The sequence below is a fragment of the Pinus tabuliformis genome, chromosome 9, assembly GCF_031772625.1.
Source record: "Pinus tabuliformis cultivar Carrire ecotype Pingquan chromosome 9, CPIR1, whole genome shotgun sequence".
NCBI classification, from domain to species: domain Eukaryota; kingdom Viridiplantae; phylum Streptophyta; class Pinopsida; order Pinales; family Pinaceae; genus Pinus; species Pinus tabuliformis.
The window spans coordinates 1,827,617,478-1,827,641,300 of record NC_142307.1 but is presented as its reverse complement, the minus strand read 5'-3'; the positions used below and the strand labels follow the sequence as shown (position 1 = coordinate 1,827,641,300).

Below are 23,823 nucleotides of genomic sequence, written 5' to 3'. Positions count from 1 at the left end.
CAGCAGTAGCAGCTTGAATGTGCAGATTTGAACGTGGAAACAAATGCCTGGAGCTTAGATCTGGCCAGAGGACACCTGCACAAGAAAAAAAAAACCAAAAAATCAGCAGCCAAGCCACATGCAATCACAAAAACAAATGCATGCAGCAAATGAAAGATCTCAGCACTTCACAGCAACCACACACGACTTGCAGGTACGTGACTAAACTCGTTCCTCTATTTGCATGAATGTAATTCGTAAACAGCATGAGAAATGAGATGGTTGGGATTAAAAAAATCGGTGGCCAGCTAACTGGCCACCCTCGTCCAGTTCGAACAGCGCTCGGTGGGTGAAATCAACACGTGTGCTCAGCCATCTCAAGAAGAAAATTGAAAACAGGTAGTGGTGGTTGTTTAAAATCCAACGTAATTGATGGAAGTGAATATAGGCAGAGAACTACAGTTCATAATTACACTACAGTGGGGACCAATGGTTTGCATGGGGCCAACGTGCACTTAGCCAGCTCACCCTCCATCAGTGGAAGCCTCCATAAACAGCCAATCGAACTCATCCTTGAAATGCTCTCACCATTCGCTAATTAATTTACATTTGCAACATTCTTAGCTGAGATTGCAGTTCAAGTCCGCCTGGCCGGCATGAATATCATTACCAGAGTTGCTCTGGACGAAGGAATGAGTCATTCTTTTTTCGTAGCTTACACCCTGGTTGTTGCTACAGTAGTTATTTCTCCTTTTGTTTTTTTCTTGAAAGAAACCAACGCCCTGCAAAGACCTGTGCCATCTTCTGGCAGATCTTTGTGCTTGCACTGGCTGGGTAAGACCACTCTATTTCAGAATTTCTACTTTGCTGGCCTAGATTACATCTCCGCTACATTTGCTTCTGTAACGTCAAACCTGGTTCCTGTTGTCACATTTGGGATGGCCACAACTTTTAGACTGGAGAAAGTTGATATCAGGAGTAAATATGGCCAAGCCAAAGTTGTAGGAACCATTATATGTGTGGGTGGTGCAATGATTATGACCTTCTACAAGGGCCCTATTCTCATTAGGCTCAATAGGGTTCTTCATAACACATGGCTGCTTGGAGCACTGATGCTGTTTGCCAGCTGTTTATTTTGGTCTGGATGGCTTACCTTTTAGGCTCCAGTTGTTAAGAAATATCCAGCAGAAATTTCATTAACAGCTCTCACGATGCTGCAAGGAACTCTACAGTGCACTGTGGTGGCTTTAATTTTTGAGCCAAAGGCCTCTTCTTGGAGGCTAAAGTGGGACATTCAGCTTCTCAGCATCATATACTCTGTGAGCACCGCATCTTCGTTTTAATAATGTACAGAAATTCTTAACATCGTCATTGATCATATTGGCCCATAATATGCAGGGAGTATTATGCTTTGCATTTGCCTTGTTTGTACAGACTTACTGTATCCGTCTGAAGGGACCTGTCTTTGCTGCAATGTTCAATCCATCTTCAACCATAATTGTTGCAATGTTGGAACAACTAATCCTTCATGTGAAATATTATCTGGGAAGTCTGCTGGGAGCAATTCTAGTAATAGCAGGACAGTATATTGTATTATGGGGCAAGGAAAATGATGACAAGTTGGTGACAAGCCCAGAAAGCACAACCCTGAAGATGTATCCAACAACATCAGTGCTTGGAACATTGGCATTAAACCAAGCTGCCAAAACAGAGGGGGACAAAACCACACTAACACCCAGGGAGAAAAGACTACAGAGTAGAATGGAAAGGACTGAAAAAGTCCACGTCAGTGAGGGCACCTTCAAGGTAGCCACAGCCAAGCTGAAAGGAAAATCACCCATAGCCAATCAGGATACAGTGGTGCTGTCTGTTTCTACAGGAAGCCAGAACTCAGCTACAGGACTTTCTACAGGAAGTTCTGTATTTTTACCAGAAACATCCTGTAGAAGCCTTTGGGTAGGCTAGAATCAATTATGGAGAGGGATTTGAAGATTGAAGACTGTTGAGGAGACATGCAACCACTCTTTTCTTCCATCCTCCATTGCTTTCATCTCCTTTTGCCACCATTGCTGCCATCAGATTGAATATACTTGCACAATCATACAAAAGCTGAGAATTCTTTAGGAAAAGGAGCAAGTAGTGGGAAGAAGCAAAGAAGCATGGTTTCATGACAGAGAAGAGGACATCACTTCAGAAGCTTGGCATGACAAGGAGGCCACCAGGGCCATCAAAGATGAGGAGAGAGATTGGTTGTTCAGAGGATGAGCAACACTTTCAGCAGGGGGGTGATGATGAGCCCCAAAAAGGGATAATTATTTGGGCTCATTCAACCTCCTAATTTGACTTAATCCACCATTCTCATTAGTTTATTGCATGTTTTTTATTATATTTATGCTAATAGAGTGAATTTGGTTAGTCATTATGCCAACAAGTCTAATGGGTGCTTTGTGTAGCCTTTTTGGTCAACTTGGAGACAAAATTGAAGGTCTTAATGAGCACTTGGCAGCCAAATTCGTGGGAAGAACAAGGGAGAGGATTTGTAGGAAGGTGTCCCCTTCATTTATGGGCCCTTACCTCGAATTCTCCACCATCAGCTCGGAGTTCAAAGGCCACCAAATCAATTAGCACAAGGGCAGCCAAGCAAGTCAAGTAGGACTGCTGTTGACTACAAGTTTTGGGCAGCCGAGTCCCTAAATTTTAGGAGGACTGTTGGGGTCCTCAATTTGTATAAATAAGAAGGCTTAGGGCCTCATTTGGGGTTAGCTGGTAGTTAGTCATTTCATAGTCTTGTTGTAGCCATTTTGTAGTTCGATTTTTAGGCAATAGATTAGTTTTGCTGTCAGCTCATTTTCAAGTTCTCCTTGTGGACAGTTTTGATGTAACTCTTCATTTCTTGATCAATAAAGATGAATCCAGCTTTGCACCAGCTCTAAATCTCTCTTAGGAGGCTGTAGCTCTTGGGGTTGGGCCCATCTCAAGCACCCAGTACCTCCTTTGTTTACCTTTATGTGTCTTTGCTGCATTCTTAGAGTAAAATCTGCTATTTAGATTTAAAACTTGTTGTGTTATTTAGGTTGCTTTTGATGATTAAAGTAGATTTTCATGTTCAGATTGATTTGGATAGATTAATAACATAAAGGATCCTTGGAAAAAGGGGCTCAAGCACCTCTGATCTTACCTCTCCCTCAGTGGGATCGTGAGTTGGGACAAAGGTGACCTTGCTGCCCACAAAAACACTGACTTTGCTTTGCCATGCAATCATTAGTGTTTGGTTTTCATTTGCAGAAGTTGGTTACATGTTCAGATCTTTGAATGCTTCATTGCATAGTTAATATACATGGTTTCCTTGCAAATAAAGCTGTTGTCCATTCTTGTTACTGTTAGCTAGATCATATTAGGGTAGCATAACTAGATCTTTGTTTTCTTGCATGTCTTTGTTGGTTCAGTTGGAAACACAAATTGCAGAGCACCTGTACCACTTCCCTATCTACCCAGACTCCCTCAAACCCATCTTCTCCCTCTCCTAACTTGGTTTCTTGCCTCACGTTGCCATACTGCCCTCATAACCCTACCTTTTGTGCAACATTACTTCAGTCTTCTTGGAACAAGTCCAGCCATCCACACCTTCTCCTCAACTCCATCCTCCAAGTCCTAGACCTCTTCAAACCCCTATTTCACCTCCATACTCATTCCTCCATCTTTTTCCGTCCATCCATGCTCCAAAATCCCATTTCAAAACATCCTGTAGAAGAATTACAGAACATCCTGTAGAACCCCTGCAGACTTCCTGTAGAAGCTCATAAACACGGTTTCTTGGCAGCCAAACTTTGTGAGACTCTCTGGAAGGGTGTTAGGGACCCCTTAGACCCTCTCTGAACCTTCCCAACCTTTCCCAAGCATTTCTCCTCCTTGATCCACCTCTGCACAGTCAAAAATAGTTAGAAGCACATGCATGATAATTCCAACAACTTAAACAAAAATACAAAAAGATGTTTTCTTCAGATAGAGGTAGTCTAGACACATGTATTTTACCTTCATAGAAGTAATGGCATCTCTTTTAGTAGTTTGCATGCTCTCCTTTGCGTCAGTAGGACTAGCTGGTAGAATTAGGGTTTGCTAGGGTTTGCGTTTCTTTTTGGCTTTCAGTTCCTTTTTGTAATTAGATTAGCTTCCTTCGAGTTAGCTTTCATCCATCAATTAAAAAGCTTCTTCTAAGAGCTCATAGAAGTTGGCTTAAGCTCCTAGTGGACTTGTGCCAGCTGACCAAGTGACAGCTGCGGCAAGAGCTAGTACTTGTGCATACAGCACCGTCGCTTCCAAGTTTGTTACGAACTACCGGGTTGATAAAATTAAAGAAGGGAGTTCCAGGAGTTGTAGCATTATTGCTAAAATACTGGAGCTCACCAGCACGCCGACAAGATTGTTAGTGCAACCTCTGGGGTCACTATAAAACAACTCAATGGTTCCATTGCCAAGCTGGTAGTGGACCCCTCGACCAAAGCGACTGCTCTTCCTGCCACTGCGATAAACTCTGTACAGTCTACATAGAAATCCGGTGGCAAGAACAAGAAGAATAAGAACAAGACCACTCCTTCTGAAGAGCAGTCATCTAAGTAGCCCAACCCAAAACAGAAGGTCGTTGTGCCTACTAATGAGGAAAAGGATAAAGGCACCAAATATTCGTGCAAACTCTGTCTTGAAGCCCACATAACCTAGCGTTGTCTGCATCTGGAAGAATGCACAAATTACCTTGCCAAAAGAGATTTTGGTAAGGCACCTGCTGTCCTTAGAAATCCTTTTCCTACTCAACAGCAGTAAAATCTCATTGCCAACCAACCACAACCCACATCAGGCGGTAGCAACAGTTCGCAACATCCTTTAGCTGGTAAAGGAAGTTCTACCGTTTACACATTTGAAATGGTAGAACTCGCCACAAGAGCCAAATCTTATGGAGCTCCTATCACTCTAGCAGTAGAACCATCCTTAGGTTAAAACCCATCACCACCCAACAAGCTGCATATCAAAAGGCCGGTTGAGGAATTTGTAATTTGACCCCCTAAAGGGGCACTTCGACGCACAATGCACAATACACATGAACGTGCCACCCAACACTACAACATTGTAGAGGATTTGGCGCAAGCGTCGTCGGCTATGTCGGTGCTCGAAGTATTACAAGCATGCCCACCGAACAGAAAGTTTTGCTTTCGGCTATCGGGGGTATTGACCCTATGGATTCCATGCTTGCTATTTTCGACATGGACAAGTGTAAACCTCCCCTTTCCTACCAGCTTGCATTTCAGGTGCATATCACTTCGAAAGGTAAAGGTATACATTGAACTGTCATCGACAAATGTGCTTCAACCTGCGTCATGTCGGCTTCATGTTGGCTCGCCTTAGGTTCCTCAACCATATCCCTACCGTCGAACCCCCTTAAAGCTTTTGATGGTCACACCTTTGTCCCAAAAATATACCTAGCTAGTTTTCCCATCACTTTGACTCGGAAAAAAAGTAATGGTGGACGTAGAAGTCGTGGACAAGAAACTCGACTATAATGTGTTGTTGGGTCGCAGTTGGACATATGCCATGATGACCATCATATCCATTGTCTTTTGTATCATCCTATTCCCATTGGATGGAAAGGTCATTACAACAGATCAGTTGTCTTTCTGCACCCCCGATTATGCACCATTACCAAGTGGCTCTGTACCCTTAGTATGAGGTGGAACTGACTGCTATGTTGGTTTAAGTACCGGTCTGTTGAAGGCTTCCTCCCTGATGGGTTGTTTTCCTCTTCAAATGCTGCAGGTTTCACAATCGGTCAACATGCTTTCATCAATTCCTCATGAACTGACCGATCCCTAGATCCTAACTATGCCTTCAGACCTTGACACATTTGGAGACCAGATGCCACTGTCACCAACTAAATCAGCCTACCAAAGCATTGAATCCACATCCACATCTCTGGTCATGTTGGCTATCGCCGACAGTATCACCCCACTTCCCATAACCACTCCTCCTTTAGATCCACTTATTCAACTCATACCTATAGACGAAGTCATTCAAGAAATCATGAGTTTTGGAGAGCAACATTGGTAGGATTGTTATCTTTGGGGTCCGACATCTAATTCAGACATGATGCCTCTTCAAATCCTATCCTCTACCACAAACAAAATCATTTCCCCACCCTATACAAGCATCCAAACTTTGGGGGTGGAAGAAAATATGGACGACACTTCTAGGTCATTACCCATAAATATTTCAGTCATGATAGGCATCGTGGAAGACACACAGATTCAAGCAGATTACAGTCCTGAGGAAATTGCAAGCTCCACCTGCCTACATGAGGAATTCCATGATGAATTTGTTTTGTCTCATGAGGAAATGCCCGAATTTAATTTGTCGCTTTTCACGCATGAGATCCAAGTTTACGATGAGGAAAAATGAAGTGGGTGGCCAATTCCCTCCCTCGAAATATCCGTTGAACCCATGCTCGGCCCCACTGCCAAAGAAGAATGTCTACTATACCTCAAATAGTTGGATAAAACCCATCAAGATGCCAATTTGGCACTCGCAGCTCACAAGGAGCAGGTACAAACCCAATTTGTGAAAGAGGTTAGGTTTTGTTCTTTCCAAGAGGGTGACTTCATATCGCTCTATCATCCAAAAGATAACCTCTTGGAGGCATGCACACTTCGACCCATTTGGCTAGGTCCCTATGTCATAATGAAAGTCCTCCCCATGGAGGCATATGAACTGCAGGACTAAAGATGGAATCCCACTCAAGGAGCCCACATATGGGCTCTATCTGAAAAAGTATTGTGCCTAGTATTGCACTGGGCATGTGCTTTGTAATTTTATGTATTCATAAGTTTTTCTTACCTTTTTTGATGTGATTGGATTGTTTTTTTTATTTATTGGAGTATTTGTCTCATGCATTCTTCTCGCAATGTAGATTTCATCATTACCCTTAGCATGTGTAGGATATGTGGATGGTGCCAATCATCACACACGGCACATTGCATCAGTTGTTTGGGTCATCTATACACCCGATTCGGAACTATTTTTCTCCAGGGGGTCTTTCTTGGTACTTCCACCAACAATATTGCCGAGTACATGTCTGTCATTTCACTTCTCATGGAAGCGCCATCAAGGGGCATCTCCAATTTGGTGGTCAGGTTAGACTCCTAGCTAGTCATTATGCAACTAACAAACCATTATTAGATCTGTAATCCAGCCTTGTTATGTAACTATCTAAGGGTGCGACTCTTGGAACGTCGATTTGAAATAATCACATATGATCATGTTCGTCGAGAATTAAATACAGTCATTGATTTGTTAGCTAACTATGTATTGGATTGGCATTTGTCTCATTCGTTATAGAAGCATGCATGAGAAGTAAAACATTTACTAAAGTTAGAAATTTGTTACAAAAAACATTTTAAAACACATTTACACCACCAAAATACCAAAAATATCTGTATATATATAGATTGAAATCCATTTTTTGACATCAAAATATTCAAAAACTTGGATGATTTAAGTACAAAATGGCTTAAAGCCCAGCTAAAAACACTCATATGGCTACACCAAAACACCTGCTAAAATGAGCCTATTTCTCCAGAAAAGCTAAAACAACTCTAGCTACCCTCCGAAGAGGAACCAAAAACCACTCAGGTACACCAACGGTGTGTCGCTACATATGAGCGGGAATCTCCCTCATAGGAAGGGGGGGACACCCATAGTCAAACCCTCTAGGTTCCTCAGAACCTTGCGGAGACTGTCGGCATCGCCCCCTCCAGCAAGTAGTTGGCCTCCTCATCACACATAGCGAGGTTCGCCTGCAGGTCGTACTGGCACCACATCTTTGTTAAGCATAAAAGTTTCATGTTAGTTCTTGTTTCACAATTAAAAAACATTACATATACATTCAAAAGTGAAAAAATACTTAAGTACTATCAAAATTATTCTCACCTTGAGGACCCCAGTTGGTCCCGGGTGGTAGCATCAAGTCTGGGTCGTCGGTAAAGTCGATGCCTTCATAGGCATAGTCATCAACAATCACAATCTAGCTACAGAGCCACTGGAAGAACTCTTTGTCAAAGAAGTGACAGAATGGTCCTCCTCCTGTGCGAGGATCAAGTGATGACCAGTGACGCTACCTTGGCTCCCTCAAATCAAAGGGATCGAAGCTCACCTGTGGGCACATGACAGGTACCCTCTCAAGGAAAAATGAGACTATGATATTACTATACCCAAAACTGTGTTGGGTACGAGTCTTGCATGTTGTCAATTTTGCCGTCAATTGGCAAAGCACTGCTTGACACCAGCTGAACATATGGGGCTAGACACAGTCAATCACAAGCAATAGTTGGGCCTTTTTCACTACGTGGGGACTTTTTGACCCCACCAATTGCACAATCAACCATAAAACTACCCTCATAGACCGAGATCGAATCCTCTCTATAGGGACTCTGTTGCTAACTAGTCCACTCTCAGGGATGTAGTAGATCTGTACCAACTCTAAAGTAGATCGTGGATCTGACCTGCCACTGGTGAGGTTTGCTTGTGCCCCATGGCACGACAAACCAGTCAAAAAGTAAATGTCATCCCGGTCAATCGCCAGCTCCTGATCTCCAATCCTGAACACTTGCTCGTGTTCATCCCAGTGCTGTATGATCCATCTCAGTAAATCCTCTTATCCTTTCATTAGCTCTATCCTTGCATACTTCAACAAACCGTAGCAGTGCAATGTAAGTATGTATGTTGGATTGTTTTGCATCAACAATTCCTCATTATCATGGGCCGATTCTCTCCATAGGTGAGTCATTTTAGCCTGAAACTTGCACAAAATAAGCATAAAAATAGTTAAAATGGGGCAAAATCACTTAAGGAATCCATGCATGAGGGTTTTAACTGCGCCCTACAACCCTAACATGCCCCCCCCCCCCACCAGTGCTGCACGGGGAGGATTAACACCCTCCAGTGGCTCGTACAGAGCATTTAACGCTCCTTATTGGCCATCTAGAGGGCGTTAGTGTGCAAATATGGCTCTAGGGCACCTCAGATCTGCAAAATTCCACCCATAAAATTGTTAAAAAAGGTTTAGTAAGGCATAGAGCAAGGTTTTAGCTCTCACCTAGGACTGACGGCATGTCGAATGGTTGCCCAGATCTCCTGCAATGGTCCGTGGAAAATCTACTCCTCTTTAGCTCCAACAAGCTCTCACAAACTTCAAAATAGTGAAAATGATGCATGTGAAAGCTCAAAGCATCTCCTTATATAAATTTGAGAGACATGATTTTTTGAAAATCATTAAAGAGGAAGTAGTCCATTCTCCATGATTTTTTATCATGCATGAACCCAGATAATAGGAATTGCTGCTTTTTTATACTTTTTACTGCTTTTGATGAAAGTACTTTCAGGAATGAAAAGCAATAAAAGCTGCATGCAATTCTCACTATAGCACTTTTGGAGATATTTTATTGCTCTTTAAAAAATATAAACATCTCCGAGTTTTTTATCATGGGGCTTGTTAAACATATATACCGCGATCATTAGAGCACTTTTAGGGATATTTTATCGTTCTTTAAAAAATATAAACATCCTTGAGTTTTCATCGTTAAGATAGTTAAATCTTTGCGACGATGGCCAGAGCACTTTTTGTGATATTTTATTGCTCTTTAAAAAATAATAAACATCTCCAAGTTTTTCATCATTGCACTCGTTAAATATATGCAACAATGCTCTAAGAAACTCTTTTTTGATCTTTTTCCAGCTCATAAACTGAAAAAGACCAAAGGAGTATTCTTTTTAGGCATTTTTTTCCTCGCTCTTTAAACCAAAAAAATCCCGAGCTATGTCTTGATTCTCGTTAAACTTGCTAAAGATGACCCGAGCATTCTTTTAGGTACATTTTCTTGCTCGTTAAAAACTCAAAAATATTGAGTTTTGTTACTGGTCTCGTTAAAAAATCATGATAAAACACGAGTTTAGTCCATCGCCTTGTACTCGTAACAAAATGAGGTCGACATCTATTGGAAATAGTTTTCTCTTTATCCAGGTTTAATAGATTAAAAGATGAAAAAGTAACTGATCCGGGTATACTATTAACCTTTTGTCACACCTGGTTAAGAACTATGACAAAGGGACCACCATGGAGTCTCTCTTTACAATCTTTTTAGACTCTCTAAATATGAAAAGACCACTGAGTTGTCTAGTTTGGACTCTTTAAAAACACAAATAAGATATAGAGTCATTCTTTTTACGATACATTTCAGACTCTTAAAACATGAAAAAATCGACGAGTTTGACTATCTGGACTGATTAAACTAATCAGATAGGGCAAAGAGTAATTATTTTTTTGATTATTTTCATACTCTTTAAACATGAAAATATCGATGAGTTTACCCATCTCGACTCATTAAAAAATTAGACGGAGAAAGTGGACAATACAACTATATTCCATATTTGAAAGCGTGGTTTGGCAGCAATCGTTCCCTTGGACATGGCACTCCCTCATATAAACCTTCATTTTGATAGCCTCTCAATATGAACCCTACCAACCTATGAGTTTTTAGCCTATATACCCTGATGTAAGTGCATCTCCGTATCTTAAACACTCTGTAGTGGTCATGAGTCTAGTGTTGTCTGGTTAAAATTGTTGTCATGCCTTCTATTGTTCAAGGGTCCCAATTTGTTTCCTCTATCAACTGATCCTACATATCCTTTCATCATGCCCTCCGTTGTTTAGACCCAAATGCTAAAAAGATTCCTAAAAAAACAAAATCATTCTTCTCCGGTTTTGTGTCGACTGATGTAGGACACGTCATTGCCTACCTTTCGACAGGTCTCTTCCTATTGACTTCAACACTCTATCTAGGAAGATAACCCACAAACACATTTAGTGCCTTGGCACATGCAAATATTAGCGGAAGGTTACCTTGTGCTTGAACATGGGTTTCCATTATTGGCTCCTGGTTAAGTGATTCTGTTAGTGTTAGTCTTTGCATCCTTCCTCCAGTGATCAAACATGCCCTTACAAAGTGATTTTAAGGTGTTAAGGTCAAATTTTGTCATTTCAGTGAGTCTTCAAGCAAAATTTGGTCATTAGGCCTTAGGTCTAGGGTTTGCTTTTACTCCTTCCAAAGTTGTCCAAATGTCAGTCCATGTCACCATTCAAATGAGTGTGCCATCATTCAGAGGATTTTCATCATCATGTCAATTTCCAATGGGTCATTTTACACCTTGTTCATGCTTCAGTTGTGCCTAGGTAAGGTCATTTTCCTCTCCTAGGGTTTTGAAGGCAATTTCTCTTAGACGGTCAAATCATCAGCAAAACTTGTATCCTGATGTTCATACGCCTTCCCCTATCCTTAATATACCTTATTAAACACTTCCCATCACTGAGATCTCCCAAATTCCTCATTTTCGCACAAACCCTAGTTTCTTGCTACAACTTGGCAATTTTCTAGGTTAGGCATGTGTTTCGCCCTTTTGGACCCCTTTCCATCACTCAATTTCTAAGATTCCACTTTCCCCTACTTCCTAACATCCCTCCCTACTTCCCAATATTTCCTCAAGAATTTAGAAGCTCCCTAACCCCTTAATTTCGCTTCATTTCGACAAATCCCTTGTTCCACACATCGGGGTAGGTTTTACTCAAATGATGCTTTTGAACAATAAAAGATGAATTTGGAAAAACTGAGAGAGGTTGTTGTCCACAACAGGCCAAGGAAGGAAAATCTCCTTCGCTTTTTACACAGGTGTCATGGTTTTAGCGAAATGTCAGAAATACAATCGCCTCAGGATAATTGAGGCACCTCTGAAGTGACCTTGGGAAAATCAATTTTTCTCCTAGATTGGTTGGCCAAATGACTTACTTGATGAGTCAGATGATAACTAGACACAAATAAATTTCCAATGAGCTATCATGAGCTTAATTTGGAGTTGAGGAAGGCATACAAACGTTGATTGTAATAGCACTCTGCCTTTAGGCAACCTCATTTGGCACATTTTGACCAGTCTTGGGAGATTTGATTTTTGACAGGGAAAATAAACTCCAAATTGAAAAATTATGGTAGGGTTAGAAAGTAGACTCAAGGACCTTTCCAAGGAGCTATCTTGTACCTAATGTGGACATTGGGAAGGCCTCCAAAAGTCGCCTAGAAAAAGGTGTGGCGCTGGTGAGCTCCAGTATTGTAGCAATAATGCTACAACTCCTGGGGCTTCCTGTCTCTTAATTTTATCAACCCGGTAGTTCGTACAAACTTGGAAGCGATGGTGCTGTATGCACAAGTACTAGCCCTTGTCGCAGCTGTCACTTGGTTAGCTGGCACAAGTCCGCTAGGGCTTAAGCCAACTTCTATAGGCTCACAGAAGAAGCTTTATCAATGATGGACGAAAGTTAACTTCAAAGAAAGGCTACTCTACTTGACAAACTGAATCAAAAGCAACTTAAAGCATGTAAATCTATGAAACCCTAATTTAACTAGTCTATCCTCTATAATGCAAAGAATGTGGGTGCAACTCTTATGAATGCTGTCATTGCCTCTAACAAGTATGAATGCATGGGTCTAAGCTACTGGCATCATGAGAAATGTGTTTTTGTGTTTTTCCTTTAAGTGTGTGGAGTGATTGTGACCTTGGCCTAACTAGGGTTTGATTGTGCAGGTGGGATGGAGATGGAAGGAAAGTGTGGGACAGGTTGGGGAGGCTTGGAGAGGTTCCTAAGGATCCTCAGCACCCATCCACAGAGGTCCCTCACGTTCAGAAGCTCGGCAACGAAGTGAATGGCCTCCTACAGGAAGGCTGCTGGGAATTCTACAGGATACTCTGTTTTCTACAGGATGGCTGTGCACGTCTACAGGATGGTTGGTCGTGGAGATTTTAGGAGTGGATGGAGTGTTGGAGTGGTGTGGGAGGCTAAGGGAGATGGAGATGGACCTAATGATGTCTTAGGAAATGGCAAGTCAGACGAAGGAAGGGTGCATGCAATGGGTTGATGTTTTGGAAGGGTGAAATCAACGAGAGTGAAGGAAATGGAGCGGTACGTGGAATGAGAGAGTTGGAGGGCAAGTGAGTGAGGTAGAGGATGAATAGAACTTGCAGGTGGATGGAGAAAACGACGAAGGAAGTGGCTTGAGAAAGAGCAGCGTAAATGAAACAAATGACCTGTGCATCAAAACAAGAGATTCATTAACCTATTATGCCATGAAACCTACAAATCCGAAATGGAAAACAAGAAATGAAACTAATGTGTGAGAGTGCAGTATGGATCAATGTCGAGAATATATGAATGGATTTTCAATAAAAACGTTCATGTGGCAACTTGCGTGGAGATGAAACGACTGCTGTTCTTTTTGGTGGCTGATCATGGTCTACACCCCAATCCCAACGGTGAGATGGCAGTGAGCCTTTTGCAACCTGTTTTTGATGGAGCTCCAAGAGATTTATTCTACCAACCTATCAAACTCGAATACTGAAAGCAAAGCATCATACCAGTCCTATCTATGCTAATGAAAACAACTAAACCAACAAGCTGGAAATCCGAATTGCATAGGAAACTAAACAAACTCAAGTGCTGGAACTAATGGTAAATGCATTACAACACGGAGGAGGACTATGGCTCTCAGGTTGGGCCCTCACCTGAGAGCTATAGCTCCTTGAGAAAACTCAGAACTAACTCAAAAGTGGCCTTCTTTATTCATAATCTGATAACATGCCAAATTGGCTTACAAAAGAGAACGAAACTTGAGCTGTGCTCCAAAATTACAATAGTAATACGAGAGTTTCAACAACCTAACCAAGGCTAAGGCTTCTATACTTATACAAAACGATGCTCCAACAGATATCCATGATTCTAGGAGCTCGGTTGTTCAATCTATAGTTTAACTGCTGATCCTGTAGGATGGTCATAAATGCTGTTTCCTGTAGAGCAGTTTTGAACTGCTGTTCCTATAGAACAGCTGGCCGTATATTAAGATCGGAGGGAGGCTGAAGTGGGCTCAGAGTTCTTGGTGAGGATCACGAGGAATGTCCCCCAAAACCGTGGACAACCTCTCCTTATGTCAGCAATGCCAACTCGTTGTCTCCTTGCCACCTTTTCGTTGTCTTTTGCTCCCTTTTAATGCCAAAACCTGGAATCACAATGCATCAGCTACGTGGATAAAGTGCCTATCCTTTCTCCTACAAACAACATGAATAAACTAAGAAGTGTATGCATAAACAATAAAAATGAATGGTTTGAGCAAGCAAAATAGGCCAAAAATGAGCCCAAATTGTACCAAAATTGGGGCTCATCATCACCCCCCAGCTGAACCATTTGCTCATCCTTGAGCAACCTTGCCCCTGCTCCTTGTCCTTGGCCGAGGACTCGGGACCGGAACAGGCTGTTTCTTTTCTTCTTTTGATGGTCCTGCCTTTTCTGCCCCTGATGGTGATGAGGGTGATGCTTCCTTCCCTTTTTCTATTTCCTTGAGTCGGGCTTCAGAAGGCGACTAGCCTATCTTTCGTGTCCAGGAAGTTATTTTTGGGCTCCCTTTTTCGGGGTTAGCTGATTGTTTAGAGGGGGTTCTTGCAATGGGTGAAGTAGGTACATCCCCTGAAGTGGTATGGCCACTGGGTGAAGGCTGTGGCTTGCTTGGGGACATCCTCTTGCTTCTCGTGGCTTCAGGTGGCAGAGGGGTCTCCCTCTCCCTTTTCTCTTTCGGTTTTGGAGGAGTGCTGAGGACAGCCAGTGCCGCTACTGCCTCCTTATCGAGGATGTCAGCCTTCTCTTTCTTGTGTTTTGCTTTCTCGGAGCTCCTTGTAGAGGGCCCCTCCTTTTTAAATTTCAGGCTTCCTGTGGAAGACCCTGCTTTGCCCGCTTTCGGGCCTCCTATAGAAGATTCCTTCTTTGTCTTCGGGCTCTCTAGAGGAGGCTGTTTTTCAATGACTTTCGGGCCTCTTGTAGGAACCCCTCTTTCCAGCCTAGTGATTCTTGTAGGAGCCCCTGTCTCTGTCTTCGGGCTTCCTGTAGAAGCCTGTGGTTGTACTGTCGGGCTTCCTGTAGAAGCCTTTATCTCCATCTTTGGGCCTCCTGTAGAAGCCTGTTTCCCAGCAATTTCCGAGCTTCCTGTAGAAGCCTTGGTCGTTGCTCTTGGGCTTCCTGTAGAAGCCTGCTCCTTACTGATCTTCGGGCTTCCTGTAGAAACCTTTGCCTTTGTTTTCGGGTTTCCTGTAGAAGCCTGAGTTTGCGTTTTCGGGCTTCCTGTAGAAGCCTGTGATTGCGTTCCTGCAGATGCAATTCTCACCACCTTCTCTTGCCTTGTTGCGTGGCTTTTGCATTTGGCTTTGACTGCAGAAGCTGACGAGGTGCTTGGGCTGGCAGGGGCCACCTCAGCTTTGACTGCCCTGCTCTTCAACCTCTGTTCTCTTGCTGATAGGATGAGGGTGTCCTCTTTGACTTTGTCATCTTCTCCCTCCTCCTTCTTCTTTCGTTCCTTTTTCTGTGCTGGAGCCGAAACTTTTTGGCTTTTTCCTTTCTTACTCCCGGCTGCCGGCTCGTCTTCTTCTCCGTTAGAGGATTCCGCTTCTTCAAGCAACATTTTTATGTTCCCCGTTCTTGATAAGTTCCTAAATGATTCCCAAGCGAGGGGAACTTTATATGAGCGGAGAGCATCCTCCACGAGGAGCTTGACTAGCCCATGGTGGGCTATCTGGTCTGGAATTCCGTCCTTGAGCTTGGTGGAACACTCCATTAAGGATTGTAGTAGAAAGTAAGGAATGCTCAACCTCTATGTTGTAGGGAGGTCAATCTGGTGTCTTAGTTCGTTAAGCAGCCTGAAGTGATACGCATATACAATGCTATATCGGCCCTCACAGGTGATATATTTCATAATTTGTAGACTGACTTCGTTCCATGGCGGCAACAGGCTTGCCCTTTTGACTCCATTTTTGTCTTCGGTGAATGACTCTTCCGGTGGGAAGAACTCCTTCTTTGCTTGCTGGCTCTTCTTCCGCTCTTCTTTGTCCCACGGCAGACCCATGGGCAACTCTGTAATCCGACTGATATGCTCCGGGGTGAGTTTGAGGCTGAGACCTCTGAAGGTTACCGTGGCCAACGTCTGTGATTTAGGCTGCAGAGCCTGCAAAAATTCCTCGGCTACTTCCTCATCGTAGCCCTGTAGTTTATCACAGAAAGGCATCCATTGTGCTCTAGTGAAGAGCTCAACCACTGCCGGGTTTCTCCTTAATGCATTTGAATTAGTGGGCTCTCGCCTGATAAACTCGCCAGGCATGATGAACACAGTGTTTGTACCAGAGGTGGTGGATACACAGGAAATTCGGTCTTAAAGATAGAACATGCAATGAATTTTCAGACCACAGTGTGATTATACAGCTATCCTGTAGGAGCGATAGTATAGGCACGGCAAACCAAAATTTTTTTATGACCACACTGTGACTAATTGCCTTGCCACCTTTTAAAAAACCAATTACGGAAGGAGTTGCAGGGTTACCTCTTTTCTGCCACCTTTTTTTTACGTGAAGACTTCACCTTCCTGTAGAGCCACGTGCCTGTAGAAACTGCTTCCTGTAGGACGGCGTTCCTGTAGAAACTGTTCCTGTAGGAGCAGTGTGCAGGCTTCGGGAAGAGCTTTTAGCTGGCTGGCGGTCGAGAGGTGCTTTACTAGCGTTCAGGTAGCCGAGAGCTCGGCGTGTCAACATGCAGAGGTAAGCAGAGGATCTACTCGAGTTTTGAAGTGAGGTTGATGGAGATACACGCTTAATCGAGCCGATTAGATTTTGAATCGGCGCAGCTCGTGGCGCGGGGGTGAGCTGTCCCCGCCGGACCGTTGGGTGACGTCACCCCTCATCCGCCTGCACATTCGTTTGTTGCCGCATTCATTCCCACAGATCTGCCGCCGCCCTTTTCAGTTAAACTTCACTTCTCGGTTGACGGAACTGATCTTCACGTGCTTGCTGCGTGTGTCTCTCGTCGTGGCTGCCACCTCGTCCTCTGACTATCCCTTTACTAATCGACGTGGCCCATCACTGGCCTTTAGGTCGCTCAACCATTCACCTTTATGCCATGCAAAACAAATCGAAGTAATAATCATGCAGTTTGATGGAGAGAAGGATTAGAACACTTACCTGCGCGCGGCTGCACATGATTTCCAGATTTTTTTAGCGATGGATCCACCTGCCGCATGTGGCTGCACATTCCTGTAGGCTCGTGGTTACAGGATGCTGGCGATGGAGTGGATGGATCTGCGTTCATGCGCCCGTGTTTGATCTCAGATGGCGGTGCTGTGAACGGTCTTCACTTGAGCAGGTCGAACTGTTACAGGATCCCCGCGAGGGGTCTTGTCACCATTCTTTCTTCTCGGGTGTATGCTGCATGCTGGCAGTTCTGGCTTATCGATCATGATCCCAGCGCTTCTAATGTATCAACATGGATGTGGTATGGTTCTCGGTGCTTAGTTTCTCTTTGACAGGTGCTTTCTCACGAGAACTGATTACTTTGGTGTGCTGCTGCAGGGATCTGGGTTGCATGGCGACGAGGGTGGTGGAGGACGATAATGGCAATGTTCAGGGGTGCCATCATTGACATGCATGCATTCAATCCACTCCTCAGTCGCTAGATCTTCATTTGAAACACATTTCGGCCATCGTAACCTTCTACAGGAAGTTTCCTGTAGAACACAGAGCTTCCTGTAGCAATTTGGCACTTTCCTGTAGAAGATCCACGTCTTCTTGTAGGAAGACTGTCTGTTCCTGTAGAAAAACTGTATCCTCCTGTAGAAGATCCAAAGCATGATAATAACTGCACATACCTTAAAAACATTGCTGTTCTTGGAGGAGGTGCTGATGACATCCTTTGCTAGCATGATGAAGGCCCCTGTCTTGGAGTGGAGAGGCTTCTTCTCCTCCATAGAACATCTGCATGTAAACCTTTTTATTGTGCTGATTGTTTTTTTCTCTTTTTTTTTTTCTTTTTTTTTTTTTTTTTTTTTTAGAAAGACAATAGGAGCGCGTCGATGAGGTTTTCACCCCCACTGCCTGTCTTGGGTGCCTCAGAGAGGTTTTCACCCAAGGATCTTTATTTTCCTCTTTTTTCTTGAAAGACAATAGGAGCGCCTCAATGAGGTTTTCACCCCTACTGCCTGCCTTGGGCGCCTCAGAGAGGTTTTCACCCAAGGATCTTTATTTTTTCCCTTTTTTTTTTTTTTTTTTTTGTGTTTTAGATCCTTCAGGGTATGCCCAAAGTGGATGCAGAACCCTTCTCTATGACCAAAACAGATTTCTCCATAGTGCTGATAAACTCTTGTCTTGAGAGAGGTCTTCTATAGATCTTCAATCGGTGCCCATTTACAAGCATGGGAATGGATTCCTCATCAATGGTTCGAATGAGGACAGATCCATTGTCATGGCACTGTTCCACCACATATGGTCCTAGCCATCTGGTTCTCAACTTCCCCTTGAAATCTTTGAATCTGGAATCATACAACAAAGCCCAATCTCCCTGCTGAAATTGCTTGTCATGGAGATGTTGGTCATGCCACACCTTCCTCTGAAGTTGAACCACCTCTGAGTGAAGAAGGGCCTGCATGCGGTGTTCATCCAGTCCATTCAGCTGCAATAGCCTTTCTTGCTGTGCATGGCTGAGATCTAGGTCCAGCTGAGCTGCCAACCTCAAAGTGTTATACTCAAATTCAATGGACAACAAAGCTTTCTTCCCATAGACCAGTTCATAAGGTGTGAAACCGGTGGTGGTCTTCCAAGTGGTGTTGTAAGCCCATGTGGCTTCAACTAGGCGATCTGCCCAATCTTTTCTGCTGCTGTCTACCACTTTGGTCAAGATCCCTTCTAGAGCTCTATTGGTGACTTCCACCTGCCCATTGGCTTGAGGATGATAAGGGGTGGAAGTCATATGCTTGATCTTGTGATGAGCCAATAGATCTTCAACCAAGTTAGAGGTGAACTGGCTCCCTTGATCGGTCACCAGCTCTCTTGGGTAGCCAAACTTGTAGAAGATGTTCTCTCTTAAGAACTCAAGCACCTTTTCTTCAGTTGCTGCTTTGATTGCTTTAGTCTCTGCCCACTTTGTCAAGTAGTCAGTACACACTATGATGTAGGATCTTTGCCTCGAAGAGGGATTGATTGGGCCCACAAAGTCCATGCCCCACTTCTCAAATGGCTCGAGAGTCACTTGAGGTTGGAGAGGCATCTCATCCCTTTGGGTCGGTTTCCCCATTCTTTGGCATTGGTCACACTGGCTAACATATCTTCTGACATCTTGATGAAGTGTGGGCCAATAGTAGCCTGCTTGCAGGATCTTGAAGGCAGTTCTCTTTGCCGCAAAATGTCCTCCACAAGGCCCATCATGACAGGTGAGGAGAATGTCAAAGACTTCCTCCTCCCTTACACAATGCCTTAAGATCTGATCGGGGCCAAGCTTGAACAGGTTGCCCCCAATCCATGTAAATGAGGCACTCTTTCTGATGATTTTGCTCTTCTCTTTTGAAGAGAGGTGCGGAGGAAACTGAGCTGAAACAAGGTAGTTTGCTATGTCAGCAAACCATGGAGAGAGTACTGAGATAGCAAACAGATGCTCATCAGGCATCTGGTCATCCACCGTCCCATCTTCATCTGCAGACAAATCCAATCTAGACAAGAAGTCAGCAACAACATTTTCTTTTCCTGGTTTATCAACAATGGTTAGATCAAACTGCTGCAATAAAAGTAACCATCTAATAATACGAGCATTCACATCTGGTTTATTCATCAAGTATCTAATAGCAGCATGGTCAGTATGTACAAAAGTCTGGTAACCAGTAATGTAATGTCGGAACTTGTTCAGTGCATGAACCACAGCTAAGAATTCCTTCTCGGTTACAGTGTAATTCAGCTCTGCTTTGGACAAGTTTTTGCTAACGAAGTAAATGGCATATGGAAGTTTTTGCTCAACTTGTCCTAAGGCTGCACCTATGGCTTTGTTCGAGGCATCAGTGTGGATGTGGAAAGGTAGGGCCCAGTTTGGACCTCTTAGGATTGGAGCTGACACTAACTTGTCTTTTAATTCATTCAAACTCTTCTGACAATCGTCAGTCCAATTAAACTCCACATCTTTTGCCAACAAACCAAACAACGGTGAGGCTAACTTGCTGAAGTCTTTAATGAACCTCCGGTAGTATCCTGCTAATCCCAAGAAACTCTGGACATCCCTTACTTTTTGAGGAGGTGGAACCCTCTTGATGAGAGTAATTTTGTTAGGATCCACCTGCAATCCTTGAGAAGAAATGGTATGGCCTAGCACTGTTCCTTCAGTCATTAGGAATTCACATTTCTCAGGGCTAAGGGACAAGTTCATCTCGATGCACTTGGTTAGGACCTTTCCCAAGTTGGACAATGCTTCCTGGAAGTTGGCCCCATAAGGGGTAAAGTCATCCATGTAGATTTCCACTGCATCATGGACCAACTCCGAGAAGATGCTCAAGACAGCTCTCTGAAAAGTAGCAGGAGCATTGCATAGCCCAAAGGGAAGGACTCGGTAGGCAAAGGTACCCCAAGGACAAGTGAAGGTGGTCTTATCTTGGTCTTCCGGGCTGATTTGGATTTGATTGTACCCGCTGAACCCATCCAGGAAAGAGAAGAACTTCTTTCCTGCCAGTCCATCCAACACTTGATCTATGAAGGGTAGAGGGAAATGGTCCTTCTTGGTAGCTTTGTTCAGCTCCCGGTAATCTACACAGATCCTCCACTTCCCATTCTTCTTGGGAACCAACACCAGAGGGGACACCCATTCACTATCTGAGATGGGGTAAATGAATCCGGCGTCCAACAGTTTTTGCAATTCTTCCTTGACAATGTCCTTAAGGGCTGGATTCATTCTCCTCTGGGGTTGCCTAACTGGTTTACAATCCTCCTTGATGTATATATGATGGGTACAGACCGAGGGGTGGACTCCTTTCATCTCCTTATAGCTCCAAGCAAAAGCATCTAAGTGGCTGGCCAATAGGCTACACAACTCCTTCTCCTGGGAAGGAGACAGAGAGGAGCTGATCTTTAACGCTCTCTCAGGGCCGAACTCCACACTTTTGACTCTGGGAGTTACAGGGCTGGTTGTACAAAGGTCCACTAAAGGGCTAGCTTGGGCATCCTCCACCAACTTCTCTAAAGATAGTGCACTGGAAGGTGGATTCTGGATCAGGGTCTCAATTAAATCATCCTCGGTAGGAGAATTTCTTCTAGCGGTATCTAGGGTGCATAGAGGTGCAGAGTACACCTCGTCTTCCTCTCCGTCCTCCAACCAGAGTGGTAAATCATGCTCTAAAGAAGGTTGGGCAGGAGGGTATAGGACTAGCTGCTTGGACATGGGACCATTTTTGATGGTCATGTTCCCTGCCCGACAACTTATGTAAGCATCTGCAGTAGCTAACTAAGGCCTCCCCAAGATGAGAGGATATCCAGTAAGCTTGGCCTTTGGTTGCAGGACCAGGAAATCTGCAGGGTATTCCCAAGAATCAATTGAGACCAAGACATCCTCCACAATCCCTTCGGGAGTCACGGTGGAGCGATCTGCTAACTGCAGTACTGTCGAAGTCTTTCTCAAGGAACCCTGAAGATTGAGTTTAAGCATGGTATCCCTGGTCATCACATTGATGGTTGCCCCCAGATCAATCAAGGTGTGGGGGATAATGGTGCCATTGATGTGTACATCTACTATAGGACTTCCAGGATCTAGGTATTTTGGACAGATGACTTGTCCTAGCATAAGGTCAGACAGTTGTCCTATGACGTTGATAGTTGAGGCATCTTTCTTCCGTCTGCCTGGGTGTTTGAAACACTTCTCCTTAATCAGCTTGTTATATATTGGCACATCCTTGATGGCTTGGAGAAGTGGGATTTTAACACACAACTGTTTGAGCTCACCCAAAAGCTCATCTTCTTCTGGGTTCAGTTGTGTGGTGGCGGTTAATCTCTCAGGAAAGGGTGGAGTAGGCTTTGGTTCACTCTCCTGATGGTTTTCCTCATCCTCTGGGGGAGGAGGTTGGCGATCTGGAAGAATCTTTCCAGATCTAAGATTGATTTCCTGGATCTCCACAGCATAGGTAGGGCACGAGGTCTCCCCAGTATATACCTGCTGAGCCTGTCTATTGTTGGGGTTCGGGTTCGGTTGAGCAGGCATCTGAGGTTGCCTTGGAGGAGCAGGAGGTAAAGGCTGAGGTTGAACTGGTGGTGGAGGCAAAATGGCGGGAGGAGTGTTGTATTGGGGCCTCCACCCCGACTGAGGAGCACTCCATTGAGGTTGCGACTGGGTATGTGAGTGATATGGATGAGAAGTAGGTTGAGTAGGGTACTGAGGTGGATAAGACCATGGAGGAGGCATTGACCAGGAAGGATGAGCAGGGGGACCCCAGGAAGGCATGGGAGTCAAGTGGTTGGGGTTGTAATAAGCTTGAGATGCCCCTTGCATCCCCTGCTGATAAGGTCTAGATCCTTGAGGCCTCCTTTGGTTGATGAAGTAGAGAGGTTCAGTGGGGGCTTCAGTTCCCTGGTACATGGCTTTAAACCCAGGCAAGGTTGGACACTGATTTGTTGGGTGGTCCTCCTCACAAACGAAACACACTTCAACCGAATGCAATGGACATTCGTTCTTAGGGTGTCTTCTGGTGCACCTAGGGCAGAAGACAGCCAAGGCTCTCTCAGCTTCCTCTTTCTTTTGCTGGATCCTGAATGTGTCCAGCTGCATGGCAATGGTATGTCTCACCTCACTCTTAAGATCTTCTAATTGGTTTGTAAGCTCATGTTTGGAGAAAGGGACACCGGTGGAGAGGAGGTTTCCTCTACCTCGTTTTCTAGCTGCCCTGGAATGATTTCGAAACACAGTTTTGATGTCCTCATAAGGCAGTTGGTAAATGTCCCCCCCAGCTAACATGTGAAGGGTGTCTAGGAGATCTTCAGGGACTCCTCGGAGTAGAACCAACTTGAGGGATTCAGGGTCAAGTGTGCACCTGGCCCGTTTATAGCTAAGTTGGAACCTCTCCTCATAGTCCTCTAAAGACTCATCATTCCCCATGGTCATTCGAAAGATTTCTCCCTTAGTTTCCTTGGACCTACAATAATCCCTATACTTGGTATTGAAGGCTTGCTGCATCTGAGCCCAAGTGGTGATGCTATTCCCAGGTAATCCCATGAACCAACGTAGTGCTGCATCCTTGAGAGTGGAAGGGAAAAGCTTCAACTTTTGCTCATCCTCAGTATAGTCATAGGTTCGACAAAGGACAACAAACTCAAACAAGAAGGTATCTGGATCCTCAGTGGTCAGTCCATGGAAGTGAGGCAAGGCAGAGGGGCTAATGTTTTTCATTTTCATATCCCCATTGGTTTCTCGGATGGGGAAAGCTCCTTCTATTCTCTCATCTTCTCTCCCATTATCAGCCATGGCTTCAGATGGAGTGGTTTCTAACTCTTCTTCGTCTATAGGGTCTTGGTATATCTCGGGTTGTTCACCTATAGGTTCCTCTGGGTCACTGTCACCAAAGAAGAGAGAAGGGTGACTTAGTGATGTGGTGGGGGTGTTTGGTAGGAATTTGCCTGATCTATCTCGGTTCCTACGAGGCATGAAAGGGAAAGGACTCTTCTATGTTTTTAGTGCTTTTGCTTTTTTTCTTGTACCTGCAAAACTGAAACAAAGTGATCTACAACTAACTAGATTGCTCAAATGAAATTTGTGGAATTGGAAATATTAATCTACGAAAGCAAGAAATATTAATCTAGGAAAGCAGGAAATACTAATCTAAGAAAGCAGGAAATACTAGTCTAAGAAAGCAGGAAAGTCTATGCTACTTTTGCAGAATGGAA

At 44.0% G+C, this 23,823-nt stretch overlaps 1 protein-coding gene across 1 annotated transcript in view; it reads left to right on the top strand.

The window, feature by feature from the left end:
* Positions 1 to 635: 635 nt before the first annotated feature.
* LOC149156100 (WAT1-related protein At5g07050-like) overlaps positions 636 to 23,823 on the top strand; it is a 125,926-nt gene continuing 102,738 nt past the window's right edge. The window contains exons 1-2 of the mRNA XM_089444634.1: positions 636 to 1,100; positions 1,378 to 1,602. Of these exons, the coding sequence (XP_089300760.1) occupies positions 636 to 1,100; positions 1,378 to 1,602 (690 nt within the window). The remainder of the gene's footprint in view (positions 1,101 to 1,377; positions 1,603 to 23,823) is intronic.